The following is a 27,600-nucleotide window of genomic DNA, read 5'->3' as shown; positions in this document are numbered from 1 at the left end:
GAGTGTGGCATGGGTTGAGTATTTTGCTATTGCGATAGTGTTGAATTTTTTGTCATTTCCTCCTGATATTGTGTAAATAAATGAAGTTATCAATATTAATAAAACAAAGGGAAGGAAGTTACGAAGTTAATCATAACAAGGAAAAAGCGTAGGTGAATTGAAGGAATATCTTTATGGATACCAGAAGGATCAGTTGTTTGAATAGAAGCAGAGTGTTTAGAGTAATACTGAGCAGGATTTGGGGTAGAGTTGGATCAGGAATTATTGTTAAGGCAGTGGCAGTAATGACTTCACTGGAGACGGGAGTGAGGTTAGGACTAACTTTGGAAATGATAATGGAAAAAACAAAAGGAAAGTAAGACAGAGGACGAAACAGGAACGTAAAGTATCGGTCGGGTGCATTCATAGAAGCACCAGTTAAAGAAAAAGTAGCAGTACCAGGAAAATCACCAGAAACAAAGTCAATAACTGCATCAGGAACTAGAACGATGCTCAGTAAAACTCGTACCTCAGCCATGCCTCAGTGAACTGGTATTTGATTAATGGTACCCCTGCCCTTGTCTTTTAACGTCGCTTTCTTCACCATATAATCATAATCATCTTTGAGCCAATTGGAGCACATCCCAAAGTTTCAGCATGATCTTCCTATCAGTTTCATCTGTGATATCGCTGGAAGACGTACAGGTAAAGAAAGGGCATACTTTTATCGAAATGTAATAAAATTATCTCTATGTCATTAGGAACATTTCAACAAACTTCAGCATGATGTACCCTCCCTCAGCTTTATCTGTAATACGGTATACAGATAGACAGGTGAAATAAAAATAGCATGCAATTTCTCCAAAAAGTAATTAAATAATCCATAGGTCAAGAGGAATAATATTTGTTAAAACAATTAGACAGACGACAGATAGACTGGAATGTAAACATCACAGTAGCAAAATCAGGAGTATAATCAAAGCCAAAGCAGCGACTGAAGTAGACACAGAAGCAAAAACAGGAGCAGTAACAGTAACTAGAATATCCCCCCCCCCCCACACACACACAGGAGACAGCAGACGAGAGCAGCAATCGAGGCAGGTGCATAAGACGAAGGCAAAAGCAATTATGTGAGGTAATATCTGAAACAGGGATGTGATCAGAAACAACAAATGAAACAAAAACAGAAGCAGACTGAAAGCAGGAGCAGAAGACGAAACTAACAACCCTTCAGAGTGGCATTAACAGAAGCAGGAACAGCAACAGCGACAGAGGAAGCAGAATCAATAAAGCAGCAGAGTATAGTAATGGCCATAAGACGAACCCAAAAACTTAGTAGCAGGAGTAGAAGCAAAAATCATCTTCAGGGACATTATCAGTAGTAAAATAAGTAACAGGAGCAATGATAGAAGCAGGAGCATAACACAAAGACGAGTCCAGAATCAGTTAAGAAGTAGTAAAAGTAGGGATGTGAATAGAAACAAAGGAAGTACAGAGACTTGAAGAAGAGGCAGGAGGAGGACCATAAGATGAAACTAGAATCAGTTCAGAGTGACAGTAGTGGAAGCAGGGAGGTGAGCATGAGAGAGAGAGAGAGAGAGCAAGCCGTCCTCCCTGCTTCTCCCTCCGTGTGTGGCGGTGGGGCCATAACGCCGGCAGCAGGGCGCCAGTAAACATCCCAACAGGAATATTACCAATACATGTATGCACGCACCAGCCAGCCGGGAATGACAGTCACCAAAAAGGCCCTTTCAAGAACCCTCATACCGAGCAGTGAGAGAGGGAAGGAAAAAAATAATAAAAAAGTGTCGTGCCCGCTTCCTGATCGGCCATAGATTAGCTCCGCCGACACCCCCGTCTCCTGGAAATGACAACCGAAAACTCAATTTTAACTTTGGAAGGTGCCGATGGCCATTTCAATCGCTGGCAGAATTTAATGACGAAGTTTACAACGGACCGAAACAACTTTTATGTAGGTCCTAGAGAATATATAAACATGCTTCTGGCGTTCCCGAGAATTTTTAAGGTGGTTTTATTGCGCCCTGAACCCGCGTGCCGCCGTCCAGCCTGGGGGAGATATGGAGGAATAATTTTTGCATTTCCACGATGACAATTAAAGTTTAGCGCGACCTCCTGCTGACTTTTAGAGCTTCCACGGTAGATTAAATCTGGTGGATGGGTTTTCGCTCTTACCTTTGCCACTTCCTCCCTGCCCCCTCCCTCCCTCCCTCCCCTCCTTCTACCTCTCTTCCTCACCTCTTCTCGAACTCCATCCCTCTTCCAGAAGTCTCTCTTTGACATACCTTCTTATTCCCTTGACTGCCTCCTCTCATATTACTTTTCCTGCGTTTACCCACCTACGCCTTTACATTCCCTCTTACCTTATCTATCCTTCTAACCTCTTTCAGTTGCCTAGCATTTTCTCTTACTCATATATTGAACTTCTCTGATATATCTCTCACACGCACTTTCAGTTACTCCTACACTTTCTGCCGTTTTCCCATTTATCTTCGTTTCCCCCCTCCATTTTGCCTACACTCCTCTGTACATCCGTTTTCTAATTCCTCTCATACCTCTTTCAGTCCGTCCTACTGCCTTGCCATCCATTAATCCACACAATCCTCGTTTTCATCCCTCATTTCTTAAATCATCCGGTCACACACACACACACACACACACACACACACACACACACACACACACACACACACACACACACACACACACACACACACACACACACACACACACACACACACACACACTCTCTCTCTCTCTCTCTCTCTCTCTCTCTCTCTCGCTCTCTCAACAGTTAGATTATGTCACGTCTGAATTTATGGTTACTACAAAGATTACCTTGATAGAAAAAAATATATGTGTAGGGTTTTCGAAAATATGATTGTCCAAGTCTTCAAACTGAGGGTTGTAATAGAAAATATGAACATGATAGTATTACATTATGATGGTCCGATGTTATATACAATCAGGAACGTCAAAGATTTCAATATAACTTGTTCTTAAAGTCTATAATTCTTCTAACACTGCAGTGAGGCGGTAAAGAATGCTGTTAAATGCTGGTCTTTATTAACAGGACTTTTTGCATTCACTCAGGAAATTACAATGCCATTATATAAATACTTAGTTAGGCCACACCTTGATTATGCTGCTTAGTTGTAGGATTCGAATTTACATAATGGTGTTGTTAAATTAGATGCAGCGCAGGTAATGGCTACCAGATTAATTCCATCACTTCGAAATGAGCCTCTGAGGTAAATTAATAGAATGTTTGGAAATCCCGGGAGAATTTAACCCTTTCGTTTGCTTCGGTCGGATTTTGACATCTTATTCACACTAACTTCAGACAATATTATTCCGCAAACAGGTACCATTCATCGTCAAAACGTTACCTAGTGTCTCTGAGTTTTTTACTAGCTTGGAAGAAAATAGATGTTTTTTTCCTGTAAACTTTGGAGGATTTTATTCGACAGAGATAAGCCATACGCTGTTAGGGAGTTGTTAAGATAAAGATAGAAAGCCTGCATGTCTTGCCTCCTCATCTTTCCATTATTGGTAGTGCACGAAGATACTATTGCACTAACCTCAATCCCTATTAACTTTACTGACCAGTGACATAATAAAGAAATATAATACTGTGAGTGACCATAGCAGTGTTTAACAATAAATTAGATTCCTATGTTTTAGACTCTGCCATACTGCGTTTTTTTTGGGGGGGAAGGGAAGGGGTAGGAAGAAGGGATAAAGACCACCCAGCCCCTCATGGCAAAGCAGTTCATCGTGCTTCAAGGTGATTGTAGGAATTCCAGTGAGTAGAGTAACCAATATTTTCACAGTCTATGCAGCTGTATTGTTTTCTCCACCCTGCTAAACAGAATCAGGATGCAGAAGGAAAACGAATATGACAGGAACCAATATTGTGGTGTCACGGCTCTAGGTTGTTTATAAGTACACTGAATAGCAGCAATATTTTAGTGTCAGATTTAATTGACGGCAGCACTGCAGTTCCAAATGGAAATCTGTTTGGCGTTGGTCATATACTAATTAGCCTTGTAGATTTGAATAGTTTCTGTATACAATTAGTGGGGTTTAATCGTGCTAGTCTCTCAGTGGTTCGTTTTGGTGGTGGTATTTCCGTTGTAGATTAGCCTGATGGTAGATTAGACTGGTAGCAATATGATAAATAGTGTGTAAAGAAAAGTGATGACAGCATAGTGTTTGCATAGGTAAATATTTTTGTTTGCCTCCCAGCTTTCCCACAAAATGCCCCATCAGGAAATTTCTCTTGATTCTGAGTTGTTTCTAATCTGTTTTTTAGGCGCGTCCTTTCTAGCGTCAGATGTGAAGGAAAAGCTGTCGTTCTATCATTTTCTCGGTTTGTAAAGCTTTCTTCGTAGGGCTTCTCGTTAACTATTGGCGTTGAATTATCTCGATAGGTCAGGGTGATCTGTATAAAGCACGCTCTCTCTCTCTCTCTCTCTCTCTCTCTCTCTCTCTCTCTCTCTCTCTCTCTCTCTCTCTCTCTCTCTCTCTCTCTCTCTCTCTCTCCACACTTCTGTATTCCATTGATTGTTTCATTTATCTTCCATTCTCTTCCCTTCCCCTCTCACTCTTACTCTGTTCCTCCCTCTTTCTCTCTCATCCCTCTGTATCCTTTCTCCTTCCCTCTGTTTCTCCCCCTCTCACTGAGTGTCCCCTCCCCTCCTTTTCTCTCTCTCTCCCCACGCCCCCCTTTCTCCTTCTCTCCCCTTCTCTCCCTCCGCCTCTCCTATCGCCTTTCCACACCCTGCGTCTCTCCTCTCCCCTTGTAGAGCCCTCATTTTCTCTTTCATTTTGTGGACCCCTCTCCTTATCGCCATCCTCTTCTAGTTCCCTCCGCTCCTCATCCTCTTTTGTTTGCCTTCACAGCTCTGCTTTGCTCTGCTCTCATTTTCTTTCCCAATCTCTCCTTTCCCTTTATCTCTCGTTTCCCTCTACCGCCGCCTGTCTTCTCTGTCTTGTCACTCTCCTCTCCTTCTCCCTTCTCTAGCTGGTTTTAATCCATCCATGCCTTCCTACTCCCTACCTTCTTTCTTTCCCAGGTGCTCCTCCTACCTCTCCGCTATTCCTTCATCCCTCCAGCACCTTCTCTCACTTCCCTAGCCTCACCCTCCCTCTCTCAACCTCTCCACTCTTTCCTCACCTCTGCCTTCCTTCGTCTGTCATCTTTTCTTCTTCAGCTACTCTTATGTCTCCTATCTCTTCCTCCATTTCTTCTTTTTTCTTTCTTTTACCTCCCCTCTCATCATCCAGCCCTTCTCTCTCTTCTCCAGTCCCCCCAATGCATAACTTACCTACATTCTCTTCCTTCGCCATTGTTTTTCCCACCCTTTCTTCCCTTTTCTCACCATTCCTATCTCCTACCTTCTCTTCTAGCTACTCTCCTTTATTTTTTCTCCTCATCCACTTCCCGTCTCCTCTTTCTCTCAAGCCTTTCCCCTTCTCCTCTTCTCTTCTCAGTCTTCCTCAACCCCTATACCTCTTCATTTTCATCGTTTACTCCTCGGTCTCTCTTCTCTTCCCCCACCCCTCAGCTTCTCTCTTTCTCCCCAGCCCCTCTTCACGTCCCCTCTCCCTCTCAGACTCCCTCTGCCTCCCTTCTCTCTTCTTTCTCTCTCCCCCACACTCTCCCCGCATCCCCTCCTCTCCCCTGCCCCTCCCCGCGTCTCCCCCTGCATATATCGACTGCGAGGTGTTCCCTAGGGCACAGTGGGATATTGCCTATGACATAAACAACGGCTGGCCAGCTTTATCTTAGCTGCTTTTTAATATTCATAGCTACCTTTATCTTTTTTGTGCTCGCTCTCTTGTGTTATCCGCAATATTATTTTTTTTCGCACCGGCCTTGGATGGTAAGAAAATTGTAATGTGTCCAAGGAGAAAATATTAAACAGAGGAGAAGTTTGGTAAGATGATGACAAGGAGGAGGGGAAGGGGAGGGGATGAGAGAGAGATGGGAGGGGAGGGAAGAGGGGAGAGGAGGTTGAGAGAGGATGAGAGAGAGATGGGAGGATTGGGATGGGAGGGAGGAGGGGAGCGGAGGTTAGGAAGGGATGGAAGAGAGATGGGTGCGAAGTAGGGGAATGGAAGGAGGCAGACTTAGTGGGGAGAAGACGGGAGTGAAATGGGACGGTAGAGAGAGGATGGAAGAGGGGAAGGGGTGGGAGGGTGAGTGAGGGGAGAGGGGCGTAAGAGTGATCACTTCTGGGGACCGCTACTTGATAAGATTGGCCTGTGTTGAGGGGCTGCCAGTGTGTCCTCTCTATTAATACACGGGTTTCATGTGTCCGACAAGTGAAAAGCAGACGACGTTAGGGCTAATAGCAGGAACCGGTCTCTTGTCACTAGGTATCGTTCACTCTCTCAGTCGCAGGATACATTTTATCATTATATTTAATTTTATATTCACAATAGAAGTGTCTTTACTAAGCCGAGAAAATATGGAATAACAAATTATGCCGAAAAAACAAAAGTATAACAAGGACAAGGAACAAATATAATCAAAATTTGTATTATCACTGCAAAAATGTTTTCTGTATAGATTTGTTAAAACTAGATGCTAAGTAATGTTGATGTTATTTTAAACAATTGTGAATGACAGTTTCCTTCAAGATTCATAGTTTTGTATGATAATTAGTTTCCTGAATGTTAACTGCTCACTGCACATCCCACATAGCTAAGGGCACACCACCGGCATATGCTGTAAATACGAACAAAACCCGGCTTATCATTTTGGGACACTGATACGTAGATTCCCACGTACAGTTGACCAAACTTGGAATAAACTTGTAGCACATTGAAGGCATCCACGTCTTAAAGAACATCAAACTGCAGCAGACAAATTCTCAGGCCTCCGTTCAGTAAAGATGTACAGTATGTTGTAAATGTCTGGTCTTACTACTTGAAGTATACAGTAAACTTTTGTGACCACTGGTAGGGGAGACAGGTGGGATGGTTGCAGAGGTGTTTTGTATTTATCTTTTTAATTTACAGTAATATGCAGGAATTCCTTGACAGACTGTATTGATACATGACTGTTTTCTGATCTATTTGTTTTCATTTTAAAATCTATGAATTAAGTTGGTAAAAAGTGCTATTACATGCTTAGAACTGGACAGAAATAAGAATTTGTGAATTTAAAGGTCGTGCGAAGTTCCTGATAGCTTCTTCTCCTGTCCTCGAATATTAACCGATTTGGACCACAGGGTTAAGAGAATGTAAAACAGGGAGCGAATTATATTGCCATAGTGTCTGGTGATATTCCGATGACATTCAGGATATTGGAACACTGTAAAGAATTCGGCAGGCTTGCTTTTTTCTCCTTCGTTCCTTATTTTCTTATATTACGGGACATGTTGCTAAATATGATAAATGTATGTATAGCCTTCGTGGTACGGGACCTGATGTTGATTATTTATTGCGTATATTGCTGTAGACAGTTATAATATCGACTGTTCCTGAGACGTATGCTTTATCATTTGCTGTGAAGTATATGTTAGTCTAGTGCTCAACTTTAACTTTGCCCATTTTTGTGTCTGCTTACTTTAAAAAAAAAAAAAAAAAAAAAAAAAAAAAAAAAAAGGACCTGGAGAGTGAGATTTGGATGCAGTAGTAGCAAAAACGATTTTTCCTCTTGGGAACAAATATTATTTTTTTTTTTGTCCACTTCAACCATGAGAATATTATAAATTAACATAAGTAGCACACAGTTCGGTATCTGTTTCTAGTATTCTCTCTCTCTCTCTCTCTCTCTCTCTCTCTCTCTCTCTCTCTCTCTCTCTCACACACACACACACACACACACACATTGCGTTTGGCTTGGGACATGAACATTCGTTTTAGATCTTCTTTATTGGTTTAATGGATTTTTGCCGCACTCTCTTGGATGAAGTAATGACAGTGAAACGGCGAATAACATTAGGTTTACACAGAAGGGTTTACGCAAGAGCTGAAATAATACGAAAATGGGTGACGTAATTTTCTCATACACGTCTTAATCGAAGATGGAGAGGGAGACGAGAGCGAGGTGGAGAGACATGGTTGAGTGCTTGTGAGGGATAATGGTGCATCATGGGAAGAGATATCAGTACTGAGTAGTGGCAGAAACGCCTGGAGGCCATTTGTCGATGGAACTCCTCACCGGATGCGGCGTTAGGAAGCAGATAAATAGTTTGAATCGAATGTATATAGCTTGATCTTTGTCTGTGTGTGTGTTAGTAGCCGAAAGTGTAGGTGCAACATTGACTTTACTGATTTCTACTATGTTCTGCATTAAATGAGAGTGTCTGTTTCTTCCTAAGCCTGTGCCTGTCCATCGTGGCCTAACCATGTCTTCTTCTTCCCCCACAGAGCGGCGGACTGGAACTGAAGGAGGGTCTGGGGGGCCTGGGGGGCGGTGCCTGGCCCTACCCCATGTACTACCACTATGATACCCTGGCAGCTTACCCATTCTCGCACGGGTGAGTCCTGAGGAGAGAGAGAGAGAGAGACTGTTTGTGTGTTATTATGTGCCTCTGTGTGTGTGTGTGTGTGTGTGTGTGTGTGTGTGTGTGTGTGTGTGTGTGTGTGTGTGTGTGTGTGTGTGTGTGTAAATGAGTCTTGTATAACAGGTGTTTTGTTGCAATATGTGTCGAGGAGAGAGGTACTGTTAATGCATATACTAAAGTGCACTGGGAATAAAATGTGTACACTGTATACTTAGTCTTGTGAAGGAGGGGATGTAATTGTTTAAGTGTTTGTGTCTGTGTACTCCTGCGTCGATACCTCCTGACACGAGTATATTTATGTACGTTGTAATCAATTTCTTTACTGAAGGGAAGGTGTACAGTTCTGAATATGCTACGGGAGGTACGGTATTGAAATGAATATATACGATAATATTATGTATACGATTGTAATAACTTTCGTTGTTGAAGTGATTGATAGATACTTTTTATCCTCTAGACGATGAGGCCATTCCACAGCTGAATAAAACTGTCTGGCGGTAAATTAAAAGTGAATTTTCTGTTGTCGTAAAGGGCTGATGAACACTATAATCTTTGGACAGCGAGAGACTATTTCCAAACTGACAAAACTCGTATGGAGGCAGCTATAATACAACGAGTTAAGATTTCTGTCGTTGCTAGAAGGCTAAGCGAAGTGTAAGTATTTGATAATTTGTGAAAAGGGTAGGAAGATATACTTACACAGATCCTCCTATATTCAATGATGTCCATCGATCCTAATATCTGTCAGTGTTGAGGACGTCCATGATTCATCCCACCTTCCTGTCGCTAATACCCGACCATTGACTTTTTTGTTTACATTATGAAATACCTATCGCTGGCGCATCCACCTGTCGTTTATAGCATTTCCTTGTTCCTTGCAAACTATATTAGTCAGCTCAGGAGGGTTCCCTGTTAGAGAGCATACCGTACCAAAAAACGGGTATATTGGCTCCTCCAGTTTGAAAGATATCCCTTGAACCGGGTAGAATTTTCAGGGAGCAGCAAAAATATAATGTAAATGACGCCCCCGGGCTGGAGTACTCGCCATTGGTGCGTCAAACGTCACCCCATATCTACATGACGTTAATATCGACCTAAATTGCATTGTCGAGAGAGATGGAGGGGGAGGATGGGGGCTGTAGTAACCAGACGATTTATGCTGAACAATCACTGGTCACCATAAATCCTGTGTAACTCTATTTAGTATACATCGATGTGTTTTCCTGATCGCCCCGCTAAAAATGCATAAAACATCCCGTGAAAAAGAATAGCGGTGTTCATTATAAAGGCATCCCCCGGGGCAGACCTGAGATCACACTCCCGATTAGCACTCGCATTTACAGTTTTAATAAGTACTAAACTGCGATTGGAGTAAATAATGATTTCCGCAATTATCCCGTTCAGCTCTTGATACCTCTTGGCGTTTTTACTCAGTTTTGGAGAGAATTTTCGGACTGGGAGGGTTAGATGTACCCCTCATTAATCCTTTCAGTTCAGACGATCTTCCTGGAGCTGATGCAATTAGTTTAGGTGTAACAAGAATCAAATAATAATTACCCTTCTCGGGATCAAAGGGTTAACCTGGCGACTTTTACTCTCCTCGCCAAGTACGTCAAGGTCAATGGGAAAACTGATAATCCGTACAGAATCAATTGTTTGCACAGATCCGACAACAGACTTGCAGGCAAGGGTATCAACATGCATAATGAATCTCTGCGAAAGTTAGTGTGTGTGGCCTCGCGACCGTCGCCATGCAACATTGATCACCAATTATCTCTTTTTTTTTTACCTCCGCCCCTGGGAGCCCCGCACACTGTCACCGCACCGACACACCACCCTTTCTTCCTCTGCATGGGCTGAGGGAAATTAACCCGTTTTAGTTCGGTGGCGCTATTTTTGTTCTCTCCATTTTTGGCTAGCGAACACACTACTTAATGCAGCTTTGGGTTGAGGTATGGTAGTGAAAGGGTTAGTAAAGTCAGTATCTAACCCATCAAGCTTTAAAATTCTCTTATCAGCTGCATAAAATCAAGTGGTACTAAGAACAGATTGCAAAATATGTCTTCGTAGTAAGAGGTTAACTCGGGCAATGGGAGGTTTCTTATGTTAGAGATAATCGTCCTGCACAAACCAGAATAAATTACTTGATATGTTCAGCCCCTTCTAGAAGCTAAGGCATTCATTACTTGAACATTCGCTAATATTGGAGAGGGAGTTTTAATTGTTCAACGTAGAAAGGTAATAAGTCCCGCTAATATAATAAACAGGTTGAGAACAACATCATCTGAAATGTTTAAAGAAGTTCTTTCCCTCAAGGAATGTCTTTAATAACATATTTATCATAATTGTGTCATATCCTGAGAGACCTTATCTCATCACACTCTAATAGTTTAGTAATTGTTCCTTGTCCCAGAAACAGCTGTCTGATATTCGATATTCTTCATCGCTTCATAATCAACTGTCAGACCTCACCCAAAAGTATACTATCATTTCGCAAAACAGAACTACAGTAGGTATCTGAACGAACAGATATTTTCCCTATCCTGTTATTAATACTAATAGTCTGCACCCTTTCACACTTCCAATAATAGTGTCGTATCCATAAAACACCTATCATATTATCATAAAAAAAAAAAAACTGGCATCACCCATTAATATATACTTTCATAAGTTTTTTTTCTCCCTAAAATACTGTCCTCTGATCCATGAAATAGCCAGGACTCAACAATACTCTCATAATCGTTTCGTACTCCTAAAGTATTCCGCCAGCATAATACTTTAATATCCGTTTCGTGTTCCTAAAATCCTGTCCGCTCAGCCCTAAAAAATAGCTAGCATCCATTAATACAGTCATAATAGCCTCGCGTCCAAGGAAAACTATTATGACCATTTACAAGCCTTAAAAATAGCAAGCACGGACTAATAACTTTCCTAATCGATCCGTACCCTTAAAATACCTATCTGATTACCCCATTAGCCCAAAATATAGTCAGCACCCTCTACTTTTTTCCTGTTTGTTCCACATCCCTAAAATACCTAAAAACAGCTGCGGTCCCTGATTCTTTCCTAATCGTTCCGTATCCCAGTATTACCTACCTGCTAAGTCACTGTCTTTAAAAATAGTCCCGTATAACTGTGCTGCGGTCTGAAAACACACACACACACACACACACACACACACACACACACACACACACACACACGTTTCAGGAAGACCCGGCCATTCGTCAGAGCAGAACCGTCCGCCTCCTCTGCGTCGATTATAGGGTGAGAAAGGTGGAAATTGTAGAGGATGTGTGGCTGATATATGTTGGAGGAACTTCCGGCGCACCTCTCTGTTTTCACCCTAGTGTAAACAGATGACAGGACACGAGCCTATTGAAGGAGACGCTGAAGGGATGAATAATTAGGATAGAAATACTGATAATGGTAATGGTTGTAACAGTGTGTATATTTCTGAGAGATTTCAAGCTGCTCTTTTTCACTCGAGTGTAAATAGGATGTAGGACTCGAGACTACTGAAGGAGACGCTGAATGGATGTGTCAATACTATATTTAAAATAAGAAGTGTGATATGTTGAGGGGATTTTGGCCAGCATTCATTGTTTTCTCACAGTGTAAACAGGGAACACGAGCCTACAGAAGCACGCGGTGAGGCGGTATGTGATGATTGTGATAAGTGGAATGATAGTAGTAAGTATAACATGGGCAGTGACAAATATTTTAATGATAATGATGATGGTGATGGTGATGATGACAGCAGCAACAACAACAACAACAACAACAATAATAATAATAATAGAAATAATGATGATGATGATGATAATGATGATGGTGTGTGAGATTGTGGTCTTAGTGCCGAAAGGACTAGTACTTGCATGGCATCTGCTACTGTTCTTGCTCCTATAATGATGATAGTACTTATTACAATCACAAAACCGACAAGAACAATGAGAATATTTGTTATGATGTTACTACTACCACCACTACTACTACTACTACTACTACTACTACTACTACTACTACTACTACTACTACTACTACTACTACTACCAACAGTAATAATAACACGACAGTTCACAGGAAGTTGAAAAGTTCCCCAAACAATAATTACTGCAACCAATCAACACCCGTACAGACACAAGCAATCATTTCGGGAGTACAAGTGATACCATCCCTTCTTTTTTCTTCTGTAATTGAGTTGTAGGACATGGCTCTCCCGGACGCCTTGTTACGTCCTTATTGATTCTAGGTAATGATGGCATGGCCGGACGTCTCCACGGGGGACTAGGCTGACGATGATGGAGTGGGGTGCTGTGTTGTCATTACTGTGGGGTTGTGTTGTGTGTCAGGCTTACACTTTCCTTCCCTTCGTCCATGATTTGGGTGTCTTGATCACTTACATCCTCGTGTTCGCTCTCACTTTCCCATACTCACCCTCTTTCACGGACAGTTACCCCTTCCATCCTTCCTCTCCCCCTCTCTCTCTCTCTCTCTCTCTCTCTCTCTCGCAGCATCTCCACCACCTCTTCTTCCATCCAAATCGCCCCGCTTACCTTCATTATCCGTTTTTATAACCATTTCCCAATTTTAGGGCTTCTTACGCCTCTCTCGGAGTTTTTTCCTCTCACTCACTCTCTCTTTACGAAGGCGGGCGAGTGATCCAAATAAGACCATTTCCCGGCGATAAATAAATATGTAAATCACCCTAAAATGCGAGACTAATAAGCCCGTGCCGCAATTTATAGTCAAATTCTGACATAGCCACTTCGTCTCCCAGCCCCGCCGCATAAGGCCGCCGGGGAGTTGTATCCAATCAGGCGGCGGGATGAGCGATTTGTGCTCCTATGTCACGTGGGCGTTGGGGTCGTGGTGGGGGCGTGGGGAGTCAATGCGGGATGCGCCTGTCGCCCTGTGTAAAAACGCCCAAATTAAACGGTTTTCGAGAGGACTGGGGGTGCGAAAAAGCCATCGAATACATAATATATGAGAAGGCGAGAGAGGGGGGATCCTGTTGATAAAACTTTTATTCAGATTGATTCCAAATGAAGAAGAGCTACTTTTTCCCCACTTCCCCCCATCCAATACTCCTTCTCTCTCTCTCTCTCTCTCTCTCTCTCTCTCTCTCTCTCTCTCTCTCTCTCTCTCTCTCTCTTTCTCTCTCTCTCCTTAGGTAGGGAGGGTAGACATGACAAGAAATCAGAGGAGACGAAGAAATGTGGGCGGAAAGAAAGTGGAGAAGGAGGAGAAAAATAAGTTAAAAGAGGAGAAAGTGAAGAATATATGGATGAGAGAGAGAGAGAGAGAGAGAGAGAGAAGACGAAGGCGATACGGGGGATGAAGACAGTGAGAGAGTCAATAATCTCTGGGAGTCACTGGGTGTAAGACAAACTCCGCCCACCCACTGAGAATGAGTGGGGAGGGAGGGGAGGCGATGGGGAAATTAATGGGAAGAAAAAGACTGCTGGCTGTGGGATGTGGAGAGAGAGAGAGAGAGAGATGGTAATATCGAGAGGAAGGTAATGGGGAAGTTAATGGGGAGAAAAAGACTGCTTGGCTTTAGGATATGAGGAGAGAAACGGGAGCAGAGAGGAATATCTGGAGGGGTGAGACTGAAAGACATGTGGGGGGATGTATGGAAGAGTGAGGTTCAGAGAAATAGAGGCAGGAATTATGAAGGGGTGGGGTTGAGAGAAATGGGGGGGGATAAAGGGGAGGGTGAGACTGAGAGAAGGACGGGGAGGGGAATATGGGGACGTTGATGGTAAAGGGAGGGAGGAATATACGGAGGGGCTGTTAAGATTATGGAGTAAGAGAGAAAATAAGTGGATGGGTGGGTTGAAACGGGGATGAGGAATAAATGAAGAGGTGGACTGAGAGGAGGCGGGTGTGAATATACGCAGAGGTGTAGAAGAGTGGATGAACGTGGAGAATGATGTAGTGGGTTGAAAAATTTTAGTGGAGGTAGCTACATTAATTATACATTGGTAGTCCACTCAACCTTAAGGCCCTTTTGAGGAATTTACGCCTTAACGCTATCACAATGATTGGCTTCAAATATACTGAATATGGAGGTTTTCAGGGCAAGGCAAGCAAGTCTTCCTCAGCCTCCAGACACTTCATCAATCCACCATACAGGAAAATTGGCAGAAGAAGCACCTTGCTGGAATGAAATGCCCGAGGGAAATGTTTGGGAACGGCCGAGAGTAGCTTTGAAAATTGGAGAGAGAGAGAGAGAGAGAGAGAGAGAGATACTAGAACAGATCGAAGTAGTTAGTTGGTGTAGAGCATCAATGTCCAACCTTCACACCATTTTTCCCTTTAAGAACCTGATAAATGCAGTGGGTCCCTTTCACTTTTCCGCACCTAAAATTAATCACGCATGAAAGTACTGAAGACACGTTTGAGTTGTCTTATCAGATGCAAAAGAAACCAGCGTCTTCATGTTTTAACTGGCAATAACATCAGTACTGCTGACAAAATCAATTATGGACAGTCAGTGGCCCTTCTCACATTGTTACAGGATTTCGTTCATTCAGATTTCAAATAAATATGGCTACAGCAAGCCTGAATTAGCCTAGAATGAAAGGACCCAGGTTCACAAATCTCACTCGGCCAAATCGACACAAGTTCAGAAGTCATCAGGTATTTTGTAAATTTCTCATTAGAATATTTAACTTTCCATCGTCTGTCGTGAACCCATGCAAATCTTACTGTGGACCCCTTGGGTTCATAACTTCAGGTTGGGAACAGCCGTTGTTGAGGGTAAGAAGTGGATGATGGAGAAGGAGGCGGTGGGCTCAGAGAGTACGCAGTCATTGGGGGACCAAGAGGGATTAGGGCGAAGGGGCGAGGAAGGGAGAGTGGGACTGATATCAAGGAGGTAAGGAGAAGAAGGTGAAGAAGGAGGAAATGAGGAGAGAGGATGGATCAAATGGGAAGGAGTGGGATGGTTGGTTAGAAGGCAGAGAGAAGGAAGGCAAACAGGAGAGAAACAGAGAAAGAACAATGGGGATGGGGTGAAGGTGAAAAGGAGATGAGGACAGGGTATGATAGGAAACGTGAAAGTATAACGGAGAACAAACTGCAGCAGACCCAACAGCCCTCTCGATGTTGTTTATTACAGAGAAAACTGTATCTGCTTTGAGTTTAAAAGAAGGACAGTAAAGCAAGATGACGATGGGGAAAATGAAAATCAATAAGAATGATTATAGTAAAGGGATGAGTGTGTTATATGGTAGGGGAATGTGAAAGAAAAAAAGCTTATAAGAACGGAAATGAGAAATAAGTAAGGTATAAGGAACGGTCGGAAATGAATGAATAAGAGGAAGGTCAGAAGAGGGAGAAGGTGTGAATCAAACATTACTGAAACTCTAAAACAGAACGCCATTACGATTATCAACCAGCAGCATGATTTAAAAAAAAAAAAAAGAGAGAGAGAGGTGTTCGAACGCTATCATGTATTTTCCCGCCGTGATTTATGAGGCACCTCTGCAAATAAACACGTATGAATTGCATTTAAATTTGCGCACAATACATCGGCGCGTATACGAGCAGGGAACATCTTCATATCATACGTTTAAATATACACATGCCATGAATATTCAAATGCGCATATCATATATTCATTGTCGCCGCGGATTACACCAGGAATTCAAAAGCAAATTTCGGATAAGGTTTATTTGAATTCATCTATTTCAGCGCCCGCAAAAAAATATAAAAAATAAAAAGCACGCATTAACTGTAAACACTAACATTTAATTTAATCCTAAAATACCTTTCACCTGCACCGCCCAGCCCAATCCTGCCCTCCTCCCCTCCCCTCTTTCCCCTCTCCCCACACTTCTCTCCACTTCCCTTTCCTTCCTTTTTCCCTCATCCCCTTTTCTTCCACTACCTTATCTGTCACTCCTTCATGCGTCTTTGTATTTCCACTGTCATCTCTTTCTCCCTTCCGCTTTATTCCTCTCTTGCCTCATTATTCTCTCCTCCATTCCCGACCCATTTTCTCCTACTCTTTTCTCACTTCCTTTTCTCCCCCATTCCTCTGATCTCCCTTATTTTCAATCTTTCATCCGCCTTTCTCTCCCTCCCACTCCCACTCATATCCCCACCCTATCCCCTGCTCTCTCCCTCACCCCTTCCCCTCATCCCCTCCCCTACCAACCCTTCCCTCACCCCATCCCCCAACTCTCGTGTCCCCCTCCCAACCCCCACCCAGTCTGTGTTGCCCGGAACTGTGTGTCGGATTAACTAGCCAATCATGAGTAATTAACGCGCTTTGTCCCTCCGGATCGACCAATGAATACCAAACACGCGCTGCATCCCCATTGGTCCGCAGACTCATATTTCCAACCAATCGCCAGTCGAGTTGTTGATCGGGAAAATCGGCCGATGGGAAAGGGTGTTAGCGTAGAGAGCGCAAACTTTGCTTGTTCGATCGTTGGCACCTGTTTTGTTGGCATGGCGGGCAGGCAGGCGGTGTTTGGCGTAGTTGTGTGTGGGTGTGGGTGTGATTGGAAGTGTCTGTGTTTTTGCTGGGGGTGTCTTTGTGCGTGGATGTGTTTGTGGATGTGTATCGCAAGTGTGTATGTGTGTGTGTGTGTGTGTGTGTGTGTGTGTGTGTGTGTGTGTGTGTGTGTGTGTGTGTGTGTGTGTGTGTGTGTGAGAGAGAGAGAGAGAATGTTTGTGTGCTTGTGGGTGTCGGTCGACTGCTGTAGTGTATGCTGGTGGGTGTGCATGTACATATTGACTGTGTGTGTGTGTGTGTGTGTGTGTGTGTGTGTGTGTGTGTGTGTGTGTGTGTGTGTGTTTTAAGTTCTGTGTATATTTATGTGTGTGTCAGTTAAAGTGTTCTGAAGCTCCAGTCTGTCTACGTATGTGGTGAACTAGAGTAAGGAAGGCGACATGGAGAGGAAGTAAGAGACTCTGGCGCAAAGGAAGGCATGGGGAGATGAGGCATGCTGTAAGTGAGGCAGGGGAATGAGTGACGGGGAATCAGGGGGGTAATGAGGTAGGGGATGGTAGAGGGGGTGAGATGAAAGGAAACATGGGGGATGAGATGAGAGGAGGCAGAAGAGGGAAGAGCATGAGAAGTTGGATGAAGTAAGAAGAGGAGTAATACAAGAGGGAATGAGGTGAGAGGAAGCAGGGGGATGAGGTGGGTGAGGGGGATGAGGTAAGGGGGAGGCAGGGGTGATGGGGCGTAGGGGGATGGGGGTAGGTTGTCAATTAGGCAGTTCGTGAGTATCATTAAGGGGCTTTGTCTGTGGCCCCACCGAAATCCCCCCTAAGCTGAGAGGGTCACAAGGCCACTAATGTCGACACCAGCCAGTCACTCTGGTGGGGGAGCTGGCGAAGATGGGGGAAAGGAGGAGGACGAGGACAGAAGTGCGGAGACGAGGAGATAAGAAGATTGAGGAAGAGGAAGAAAACTGAAGAGGATAAGGTAGAATAGGATGTGGCAGGGTGAGATGGGAGGAAAATGGAGGAAGTGATGCTGGGACAACAGAGTGAAGGATAGGTCAGAATAGGAGGAAATAGAGGAAGAGAAGTAACAACGCAGTGATGGGTATAATGGGGTACGAGGAATAAACAGGAGGAGGACAACAGAGTGCAGGACAGGAGAGGATGGGAAATGTAGAAAGTGAACAACAAGTAAGAGGGTAAGATAGAATAGGAGGGATATGGAATAAGAAGAGGAGGACAGAACAAAAGAAGGTAGAATAGGAGGAGGAGGTGGAGGAGATGAACTGGTGAGGGTGGAAGACAACAGTGAAGAGTGTAGGACAGGAGATGAGGTAGAGGGGGAAGAATGAAGAAGAACAATAGGAAAAGATTACAAAATGTAAAAGAGAAGAGAGATGGAGCAATGAGGGAGGAGAGCTCCTTTTAATCTATCTATTTATTTATCTAGTGTGTATATACAGGTGTATATATATATATATATATATATATATATGAACAATAAAACTGACAAGGAACAGTAAGGCAAAAAATTGAAAAATTTCTGTTGATTCTTAATGAGAGAGAGAGAGAGAGAGAGAGAGAGAATAAGACATCTTGACATCTTGCACTGAAATGTACAGAATACGACAACCCAACTGAGAAAAAGTTTGTATGGAACTCTTGTCATTCATCTTTGTTTGCTCTTACCTGCTCCTTTAGTTTGACATTTAACCTTTGTGATACGATAACTTTATTTCACTCTGACTGTCTCTGAACTATTTCTTTCAATTCGCAAAGGGCCTCAGTGACTGAAGGAATATTAATCTGTCTTCAGTAACCCCTTTATTATGATGACGACTGTTGTTTTTATCAAACTGAGGAAGGAACTCATGGAGTGAAGGGGTTACAGAGCTCTCGGGCAGAAGTCCAAAAAATTATGTCCATTTATATCCTTGTATTTACGAGACTTTTTTCATGGAGACTGTTTCTAACCCCATTACTGCCAGGAGTGTCTCTTAAGCTGCATAAAGGCTGGTAAGAATAAATTAAAAGGGCTCATTCTACTGTACGGGCGACACAGGTTCTTCACCTTCACTAGGAAGGGTTTCTCCCAAACTTCATAGAAAACATCATCCGGAAGTAAATTATTAAAGATGGTATACTAAACGTGTCAGTGTTCTCTAAAAGATTCCCAAGAAGCTGTTACATCAGTTTTTCTTCTCCAGTTGCTGCTTCGAATCCTCTTTTCCCCAACCTTTTTTTCCTTTAACTTTTTTTTCTCTCCCTCTTACTCCTTCTATGTCTTCAGTTTCCCCCCTCATCTCAGTTACTGTATCCATTTCTTCTCCCTCATTGCTCCTCGGTGCTCCTCACGTGTGCTCATGTCCCCTCCTCTTCCGTCTGCAGGTACGGGATGGCCTTCGACGCCGCCCGCCGGAAGAACGCCACCAGGGAGACGACGGCGACCCTGAAGGCGTGGCTGAACGAGCACAAGAAGAACCCGTACCCCACCAAGGGCGAGAAGATCATGCTGGCCATCATTACCAAGATGACACTCACCCAGGTACTGTACGATAAAAGAGTTAATTGATTTGCGCAGAGCTGCAAACACACCTCTGTCACTCTTTCTCTGTCACTTATTGCTTTGTCTGTATGCTTGCCTTTCTGTCTGCCTATCTCTCTCTGCCTGTGTGTGTCTGTCTCTTTCTGTCTGTCTTACAACATATCCTATCTCTCATACTCTTACTGTTTATCTCTTTTCATCTTCCTGGCATTATATCTCATTATCACTGACTTGAGGTATCTTTATCTCATTATGTCGTATTCTCGTTGGCTTCAGAGATTTCCTAACCCCTCTTCCTCGGCGACTAATTTTTTTTAGCCCTGGAACATCTATATTATTCTTGCTATGTCCCCAAAGCTAAATAAAAATCATCAGGTGGTCGCAAGAACTAAGTGAAAAGTGAATTATTGGACCGAAGGACTCAAGGCCTCTTTACGCTGAGGTTGGAATAGGTCATTTTCAGAAACGAATTATCCGATCGCCTACGTCGGGTAAAAGTTAAAAGAAGACAACCCCGTTTCAGAGTGTTAGATTCTAGAGGTTGCATTTTCATTGATCGCATCGTAAGTATTTCGTTTTTCAGTGACGAACATAATGTATACAGGCGACAGTGAGAGGAGGAATGGCAAGAACATGATCTTCTGAAATGGGGTGTTCTTCTTCCATCTTTTACCCCAGCCTACACGAGTGAAAAATTTGCATGAGAGTATTATGTTCCATCCGGACTTCAGTGTGATGAGACCTAAATCTTTTCATTTTTATTCTTGCTCCGTCTCACCATCGTACACAACAAGGCCAGCCAGTTGCACGCTAATCCCACTGGTTCTTGTGTGTGTGTGTGTGTGTGTGTGTGTGTGTGTGTGTGTGTGTGTGTGTGTGGTTGGCTTATCTCGTAATCTGTCCCCACCGCAGACTCTCTTTTCACACACACACACACCTATACCTGAAATTCTCACAAGTTTCCGGCCCCGATAGCATTCCAAGCTTTCCCGTGGTCACTGTTTACCTCCCCGCCTTGTTACGATTTTTGTTTCCCCTACTCTCACAAGCCATAGACCTCCCCTATTTCGGTCACTTCCCTTTACATCGCGGGGTAAGAGCCGAGATAACAAGATGTCCGGGCCGTGGAGGGATTCTGTCATGGACCAGTGAAACCGCGCAGGGGAATCTCAAAACTGCGCAGGGGATTCTCAATAAATTAGTTGGTTCTGTTCCTCGGCGCTGACAACCCCCACTTTATTACCTCCCTGGCTTAGCCCACACAGAAGACTCGATGTAATCTCCCGGGGTAGAATTCGCTGTGTTTATTCAAGGGGGATAAGCGTGATTCCTTGAGGTTGCTGTTTATTGCGACAGCCGGAGCCTTTCTGCCACCAGCGAGGAGAGGCAGGACCATCTGATTTCGCCCAGCAACCTGAATTTTCGTTCTGGTATGCGGCCGAATCATTTACTTATAGCCTCTTTAAATATAGGTACGCCCACCCACTCTTTCTTTAGCCATAGCACCCCTGGCAAAACGCTAATTCTCGTGATATGATCAGCACCTTTCGTCTGATGCCAAACGAAAACAGCGTAACGTGACAATGTTAATCCTCCTCCCCCCTCCCCTCTCTCTCTCTCTCTCTCTCTCTCTCTCTTTATATATATATATATAGATATATAGATATACCGGTATCTGCATGTATGTATATCTGTATGCATATACAATATATGTATTTATTTATTTATTAACTGCATATTTTTTTGTGAAGAGTTGGATTCTCTTTTATCCTGCAACTCATCCCTGATTTCATATCTCTTCTGCCGCAGGTGTCGACGTGGTTCGCCAACGCTCGCCGGCGGCTGAAGAAGGAGAACAAAATGACGTGGGAGCCAAGGAACAAGACCGACGACGACGATGATGACGACGACGACAAGGACGACGACCATAACGACGGTGAGAAGACGAAAGGTAAAGGGTGACGCTGCCCGAGTTACCTGTATCGTTGTTTTGTGGTTCTGTTTTGCGTGATTTTGCTCCGTCATTTCACTAAGGAATTTGAAGGTTAACCATGCTTCTTCTGCCACTTTTCTTCATTAACCGAGTCTTTCATCATCATCTGCCTAACTGCTTTTCAGAGTTCGTGCACTGACTTCTTCGAACCAGGTACTTACGACGACGTTTTTTCTAAATATACTGTTGTCCTGTTGTCTTTAATCGATTTTATTGGCGGTAGGAGAGAATTTCGAACATGAACAATTAGATACAGTTTCCTTTGATCCCTTGACTACTAGATCGCTCTCCTAATCTAAATGCATTTTTTTTTATACAGACGAAAGAAAAATAAATAGCAAGACAGCATCGCAGGCTTAATAATATACCGTTCACAAACTGCCGAACATTCCATATTAGCGCTTTCTTCTTTTCTCTGTTCTTTAATCGTGAAAAAAAGATAAGACTGAGAACACCGGCATATCATCAGTATCACCATAATGGAATCCTGTGCGTTTACTGATAGTATGGTCTACGCATTTTTGATAAAGGGGCATGATCCAGTGTGTGTCTAGAGTTTCCTCATTTCATTTACAGCACACAGACACACACACACACACACACACACACACACACACACACACACACACACACACACACACACACACACACACACACACACACACACACAGCTGCCACAATAACAAGGTAGCAGGGACTCATCAGTACTCAGTTATCACGAGAAACCTTTTAAGCTATCGATGTTATCTGGCGGTATCAGCGGAGCCGGGGAGATGGCTGATGATGGCAACACCCTCACACGCCAACTTGGTCTCAGTGAAACCACCAGGTTCTCCGTCACACGCGATAAGAGTGGGATGCGAGGGGAATGCGGTAGCGGCAACGATAGTCACTCAAATTTGAATACTGTGTTATGATCGCCATTAACGATTTCATTCCGTCTCCCGTCGCTGTTTGTTTTATTTTCATAGTTTCGTCCTGTTTACATGTTTCTATCTTGCCTTCCATTCATCATTCAAAACCTGTCTCCTTTCGTATACGAGCGGCCTCCAGTGACGGCAAAGTCACTTGAGATTCAGTGGAGTATTGTGACAGCCATTTGCGGTTCCCTACAGTCTTCTCTTGCAGTAGTCTCGTTTCTTTGTAAATATTCCTGCTTGTCTTTCCATTTACCATTTAACTTCTGTCTCCTTTCTTATATCCATTTATGATCCCATTCACTTGATCTCCACGACCGTGTTACGACATCCATTTACGATCTCATTCCACCTACCCTTCACTTTCGCCGTAGTACATTCTCACTGCCTTTGTTTTCTTCCTTTTGTTTCTGTTTACCATTTCCCCCTTGTTTCCTCGTGTATATCCATTTACGATTCTGTTCCATCTCACTCTGCGTTCTTTCTTCTCATTTCTTCTTTACATCCACTTAATGATCCCCTTGTCTTTATCTTTAGTGCTACGAATTTACATCCATTTATGAGCCCAGTCCTCTTTCATATCTGTCTTCTCTTTCCTCATAATACGTCCTCTGTACGTGTTTGTGTTTTTTTCTTTACACCAAACATTTAACTTCTGTCTACTCTTTTACATCAGCTGTCCATGTGTCCTTCTGTTCGTGCTGTCCCTCCCTCCTAACAAGGAAATAAAAGGGTAAATGTGTCGGGATGTCAGCTGCATGGACTGGACATGGTTTAGCTTTTTGAGACGCGTTGTCAGGATGCGTTTTTGCTGATTCTGATGGCTGTTTAATGGACCGAGTTCCTCCGCCAGCAGGATGTTCTAGAATAATGTTACGGCGAAGTGGATATGCATTGTAGAGGGTGCGTGGGAAGACTGATGAAAAGGTGGAAGCTAGTGAAGGAAAAGATACTTAGGATGGCATTATTGGTAGAAGAAGGGAAGTAGAAAGAGACTTGAGATAAAGGGTTAATGGAAAAGTGACAAGGAACAGGATGGAGGGTGGAGTTGGGGAACACGCAGGAAGATGAGAAGCTGAAGATGTTAATAATGCACACTTTAGCAAAAGAAGATTAAGGAAGGTGAATAAGATGATGAGACGACATGTGTTTGTGGTCGGGATATCTACAGGACGTGCTGTAGGTTAGGGGAGTTAGATCGACAAGATGAAAGAAATGAAAAGATTATGAGAAATTTTATGACAGACGGACAGGGAAGAGGAAGTGCAAGCGATAAAGCAGATGGCAAGAAAAAAAGAAGACCATTAGACGCACAGTCGGGAGATGAATATGAAATAAGCCGGAAAAGGGAGACAAGGAATTTAGTTGCGGTGATAGGATAACGAGTATTAGAGAACTGATGATGAAGGAAAAGGAGAAAAATGACGTAAGAATCATGTAGTGTAAAAGACAAGCCGAGATGCTGGAGGGGCATAATAGTGGATGGTGATGAGATGGAAGAAAAAGGCGAGAAAGAAGAACCTGTATTATAAGATGGGGAAAAGGAGAAATATGACTTAAGATTCGCGGAGTATTATCAACAAAACAAGACGCCGGAGAAGTACGAGGCAGATAACGATAAGATGATAGAAAGATGGGGAGTAGGAGATCAAGTATTAGAATAGAGAGGAAAAGCAAAAAGATAACTTAGTAATCATGGAGTGGACAAACTAAGATGCTGTTAGAGTACGAGATAGATTACGATGAAATGAAAGAGAAATGGAGATAGGAAAGCCAGAGGGAAAGGGGGAAAGATGACGTAAGAATCGTTGGGAATAGAGTGGACAAGTCTAGACGCCGTGGGAGGTAGCGGCGGCCATCATGCGTTTGTTTATTCTAACCTGGTGGCCGAGGGAGTTCATGAGAGAAGAGGATGGGAAGGATGGACAAGAGGGAAGAGGGAAGGAGAGAGGGAGAGATGGGTGATGTAGGGAAGTGAGAGGATATGTGTGGGGGTGTGTTTGGGTGTGTATTTGTGTGTGTGTGGTCGGGAAAGGTGAATGAACTGAGATAGACAAAGTGAAATTAAGATACGAAAACAGGAGATGGAGGAGTATGGATGATGGGAAGTAACAAGAGTGAATGAAATTGATGATCTGAAAGAGAAAGAATGTGTGTGTGGGGTCGGCAGAGGTGAATGAAGGTGAATGCGTATAGAGCGTGATTTTTATACAGAGAGAGGAATTACAGGTGTGTGAGGAAAATAAGTAATATGAAAGTGAGGGAGTATGTGTATGGATGGGAGAGTTGGAAAAGGGGAATGTCAGTATATTATGATGCGAAAAGAGAGGAAGGAGGGAGAAGGACGGGACGGTGTGCAATACTCCTAAGGTGGATGATGGATATGGATGACAAAATTGTGATAGGATGTGTGTATGGCAGGGAATGGTGAAAGAAGCTGAATTTCAATAAGACATGATACCAAGACTGAGGGTAAAGGGAGAGGAGAAAGGAAAGATGGGTGGCTGAAACGACTAATAAAGAAATAAGAGGATGTGTGTGTGTGATGGGAGGTGATGGATAAAGTGAATGTCAGTAAAATATGATGGGAAGAGAGAGAATAGAGGGAGAGGCAAGAAGAAAGCTAGGCAATAGTTAGGTGAGGGAGACAAGTTAAAAGAAAAAAAAAAGAAAAAAAAGAAACAGGAGGCTGCGTGTGTATGTAGTTGGGAGAGGTTAGTGATGATGGATATAACAAGGTATGATACGATGTGAGAAAATAAAAGAGGAGGTAAGAGGAAAGGTGAGAAATAAAGCGTAGGGGGGTAGATATGTGACAAGGTAAGTACTGAGACGATATGCTGTGTGTGTGTGTGTGTGTGTGTGTGTGTGTGTGTGTGTGTGTGTGTGTGTGTGTGTGTTTGGTCGACAGTGATGGATGCTTATAAATATCAAGGAAAAGACGATGCGAAGAAAGAAAATAAAGAAGGTAGATGAAGAAGATGGGTGGCAAAGAAGTGTGCAGAGATGTGGGTGTCGGGAAGAGGTAAGTGACGAGAATGGAGAAGGCAAATGTCAGGGAAAGATGATACGAAAACAGAGGATAGACGAAGAGGGAAGACGCGGACGATAAGATGGGTGGGTGAGGTGGGTGTTGGTGAAGGGAGAGGCGTACGTGTGGTCTGAGGGAGTGGATGGAGGAGATGAATGTCAGAGAAACACGATACGAAAATAGAGGATAAAAGGATAGCAAGGAGGGAAGGCGGGTGATAGGGAGAGTGAGTGATATGGGTGATAGCGCAGGGAGAGGACCTGTGTGTGTGTGTGTGTGTGTGTGTGTGTGTGTGTTCAGAAGATAGCCATAACATGAAGTAGGTTAAGTATCCTGGATGGACAAAATCGTACAAACCATGAAGCGAGAAAGACAGAGAAGAAGAACAAGCAGCAATGAAACGGATGTCAAGGAGTGTAGAAGACACGTACAGTTATGAGTTGAGTGGAATATGAAATAGGTATAGGGAACGAGGGTAAGCCACATCAACGCAATACATAGACGAAGAAAACTTTGATGTATGTGTAATGAAAGCTGAGGAGTAGTGAGGGAAGTAATTCGGAAAGCGGAGGTCTGGGGTTGCGAGATGCACAGTAAATTACAATAATTTCCCACTCGAAAATACATTTTACTTATTTCTTCAAGAAGAATAAGACATATAGGAATATTCTACACTGGCTTCTTGTTATTCCTACAAATTTTTTTTTTGTGTGTGTGTATGTGTGAATTTTGGTTGTCAGAATATGAATTATTTGTGTGTGAATCACAGTCGTAAAAAAAAATATATATCGAAATTATCTTCATGAGTCTTAGTTAGGAGACACAGTTGATGGTAAACTTGTTTGTAAATATTACTTACAACAAGTCTGTGGATCAGCATTAAGCAGTCTGGGGCTTACAGGAGAGACAGGCGGGGGGATGTGAGAGTATGAGGGAAAGCAGCGTCAAGTATGTGGTGGTCAAGGGTGAGGATAAGAAGTGCGTCGTGGTCAAGTGTGATATGTATTTAGAGTGTCAAGGTGAGGGTAGGAGGAGGAAGCAGAGGGAAGTGTGTGGAGGGCAAATGTGATCTGTGCTTAGAGTGTAAGGGTGAGGCTGCAGCGTGTCCATAAACCGCGTATCCCCAGATCTTTGCCGGGCGCCTTTGAACCTTTCTTTCAGCACGGCGGTGGAGTCGAGTTCCCCTCAGTCGGCCCACTCGCCTTGACCCTTCCTTCTCCACCCTCACGTCTTTACCTACTCACTCATTTCCCTTGCAACCTGCCGGCGTTGGTTCACTTTCCACTCCCTCTGACTCTCTTCCCACAACCCATTCTCCCTTTTCCTCTCCCCTAAGTCCTCTTCCCTTACCTTCTTCCCCAGCCTCCTTCCTCGACTGTCTCTCCTTGGATCCCTTCTTCCCTCTCTTCTTGGTCCTGTCTTCTCTCCTATAGACCCTTTCATCTTGGAGCTCATCCTTGGTTCTTTCACCTTTACACTCATCCTTCAAACGTTCTTCCTCCCCGACCTTCTCTCTATGATTTTCCTCGCCCTTTTCCTCCTTTCCCCTTCCCTCTTTGTACCTCCTTGACTCTCTACCGTCTGTCTTCATACCTTGTTTTTTTTTTCCCTCGTCCTTAATCTTCGGTCTTGTCTGCATCCTCTTCCCGGTACCTTCTCCCTTCGATCATCCCTCTTCTGTTTCCCTTGATTCTTTCCTTTCACACCTTGTATCTGTCCTGCCTCTTCCCTCCCCCTCCACGTCTTTCCTGCTTGGTTCATCTTTCCTCACTAAAGTTGACTCTGACCTCACATTCGTCCCTTTACGAAAAGTAAAATGCGAATGACCGTATGGCTTCCTCATATCAACGACAAAAGTATTATGAAATTATTCTCTGCATTTGTCACTCTGTTACCTTAGGTGTTAGGTAACAACAACAAATTCCTTGATATTAAAAGTGCTCGGTTAAGACTAGACTATAAGTATCTCTGGGTAGTAGCAACACCTCTTGATGTCAGTAGAGTGAAACTTAAACTGTACCAAGAAGACTAGAATATAAATGTCACTCTTATGCATTACACTGCAATGATAATATCCAAAATTAAGTCACGTCAATAAGTAGAAAGCACTCAGAGAGCACATACCTCCG

General features: G+C 43.4%; 1 protein-coding gene across 1 annotated transcript in view; it reads left to right on the top strand.

Moving 5' to 3' along the window:
• The window catches only part of LOC145412977 (uncharacterized), a 71,616-nt gene that overhangs the window by 24,132 nt on the left and 19,884 nt on the right, over nucleotides 1-27,600 (top strand). The window contains exons 4-6 of the mRNA XM_080282800.1: nucleotides 8,383-8,492; nucleotides 19,374-19,530; nucleotides 21,340-21,481. Coding sequence (XP_080138926.1) covers nucleotides 8,383-8,492; nucleotides 19,374-19,530; nucleotides 21,340-21,481 — 409 coding nt within the window. The remainder of the gene's footprint in view (nucleotides 1-8,382; nucleotides 8,493-19,373; nucleotides 19,531-21,339; nucleotides 21,482-27,600) is intronic.

This window comes from Coenobita brevimanus, chromosome 94 (genome assembly GCF_032717465.1).
Source record: "Coenobita brevimanus isolate Jiangsu-jjx chromosome 94, ASM3271746v2, whole genome shotgun sequence".
NCBI classification, from domain to species: Eukaryota; Metazoa; Arthropoda; class Malacostraca; order Decapoda; family Coenobitidae; genus Coenobita; species Coenobita brevimanus.
Note: the sequence above shows the minus strand (reverse complement) of the source record. Positions and strands in the feature narration are given on the sequence as shown.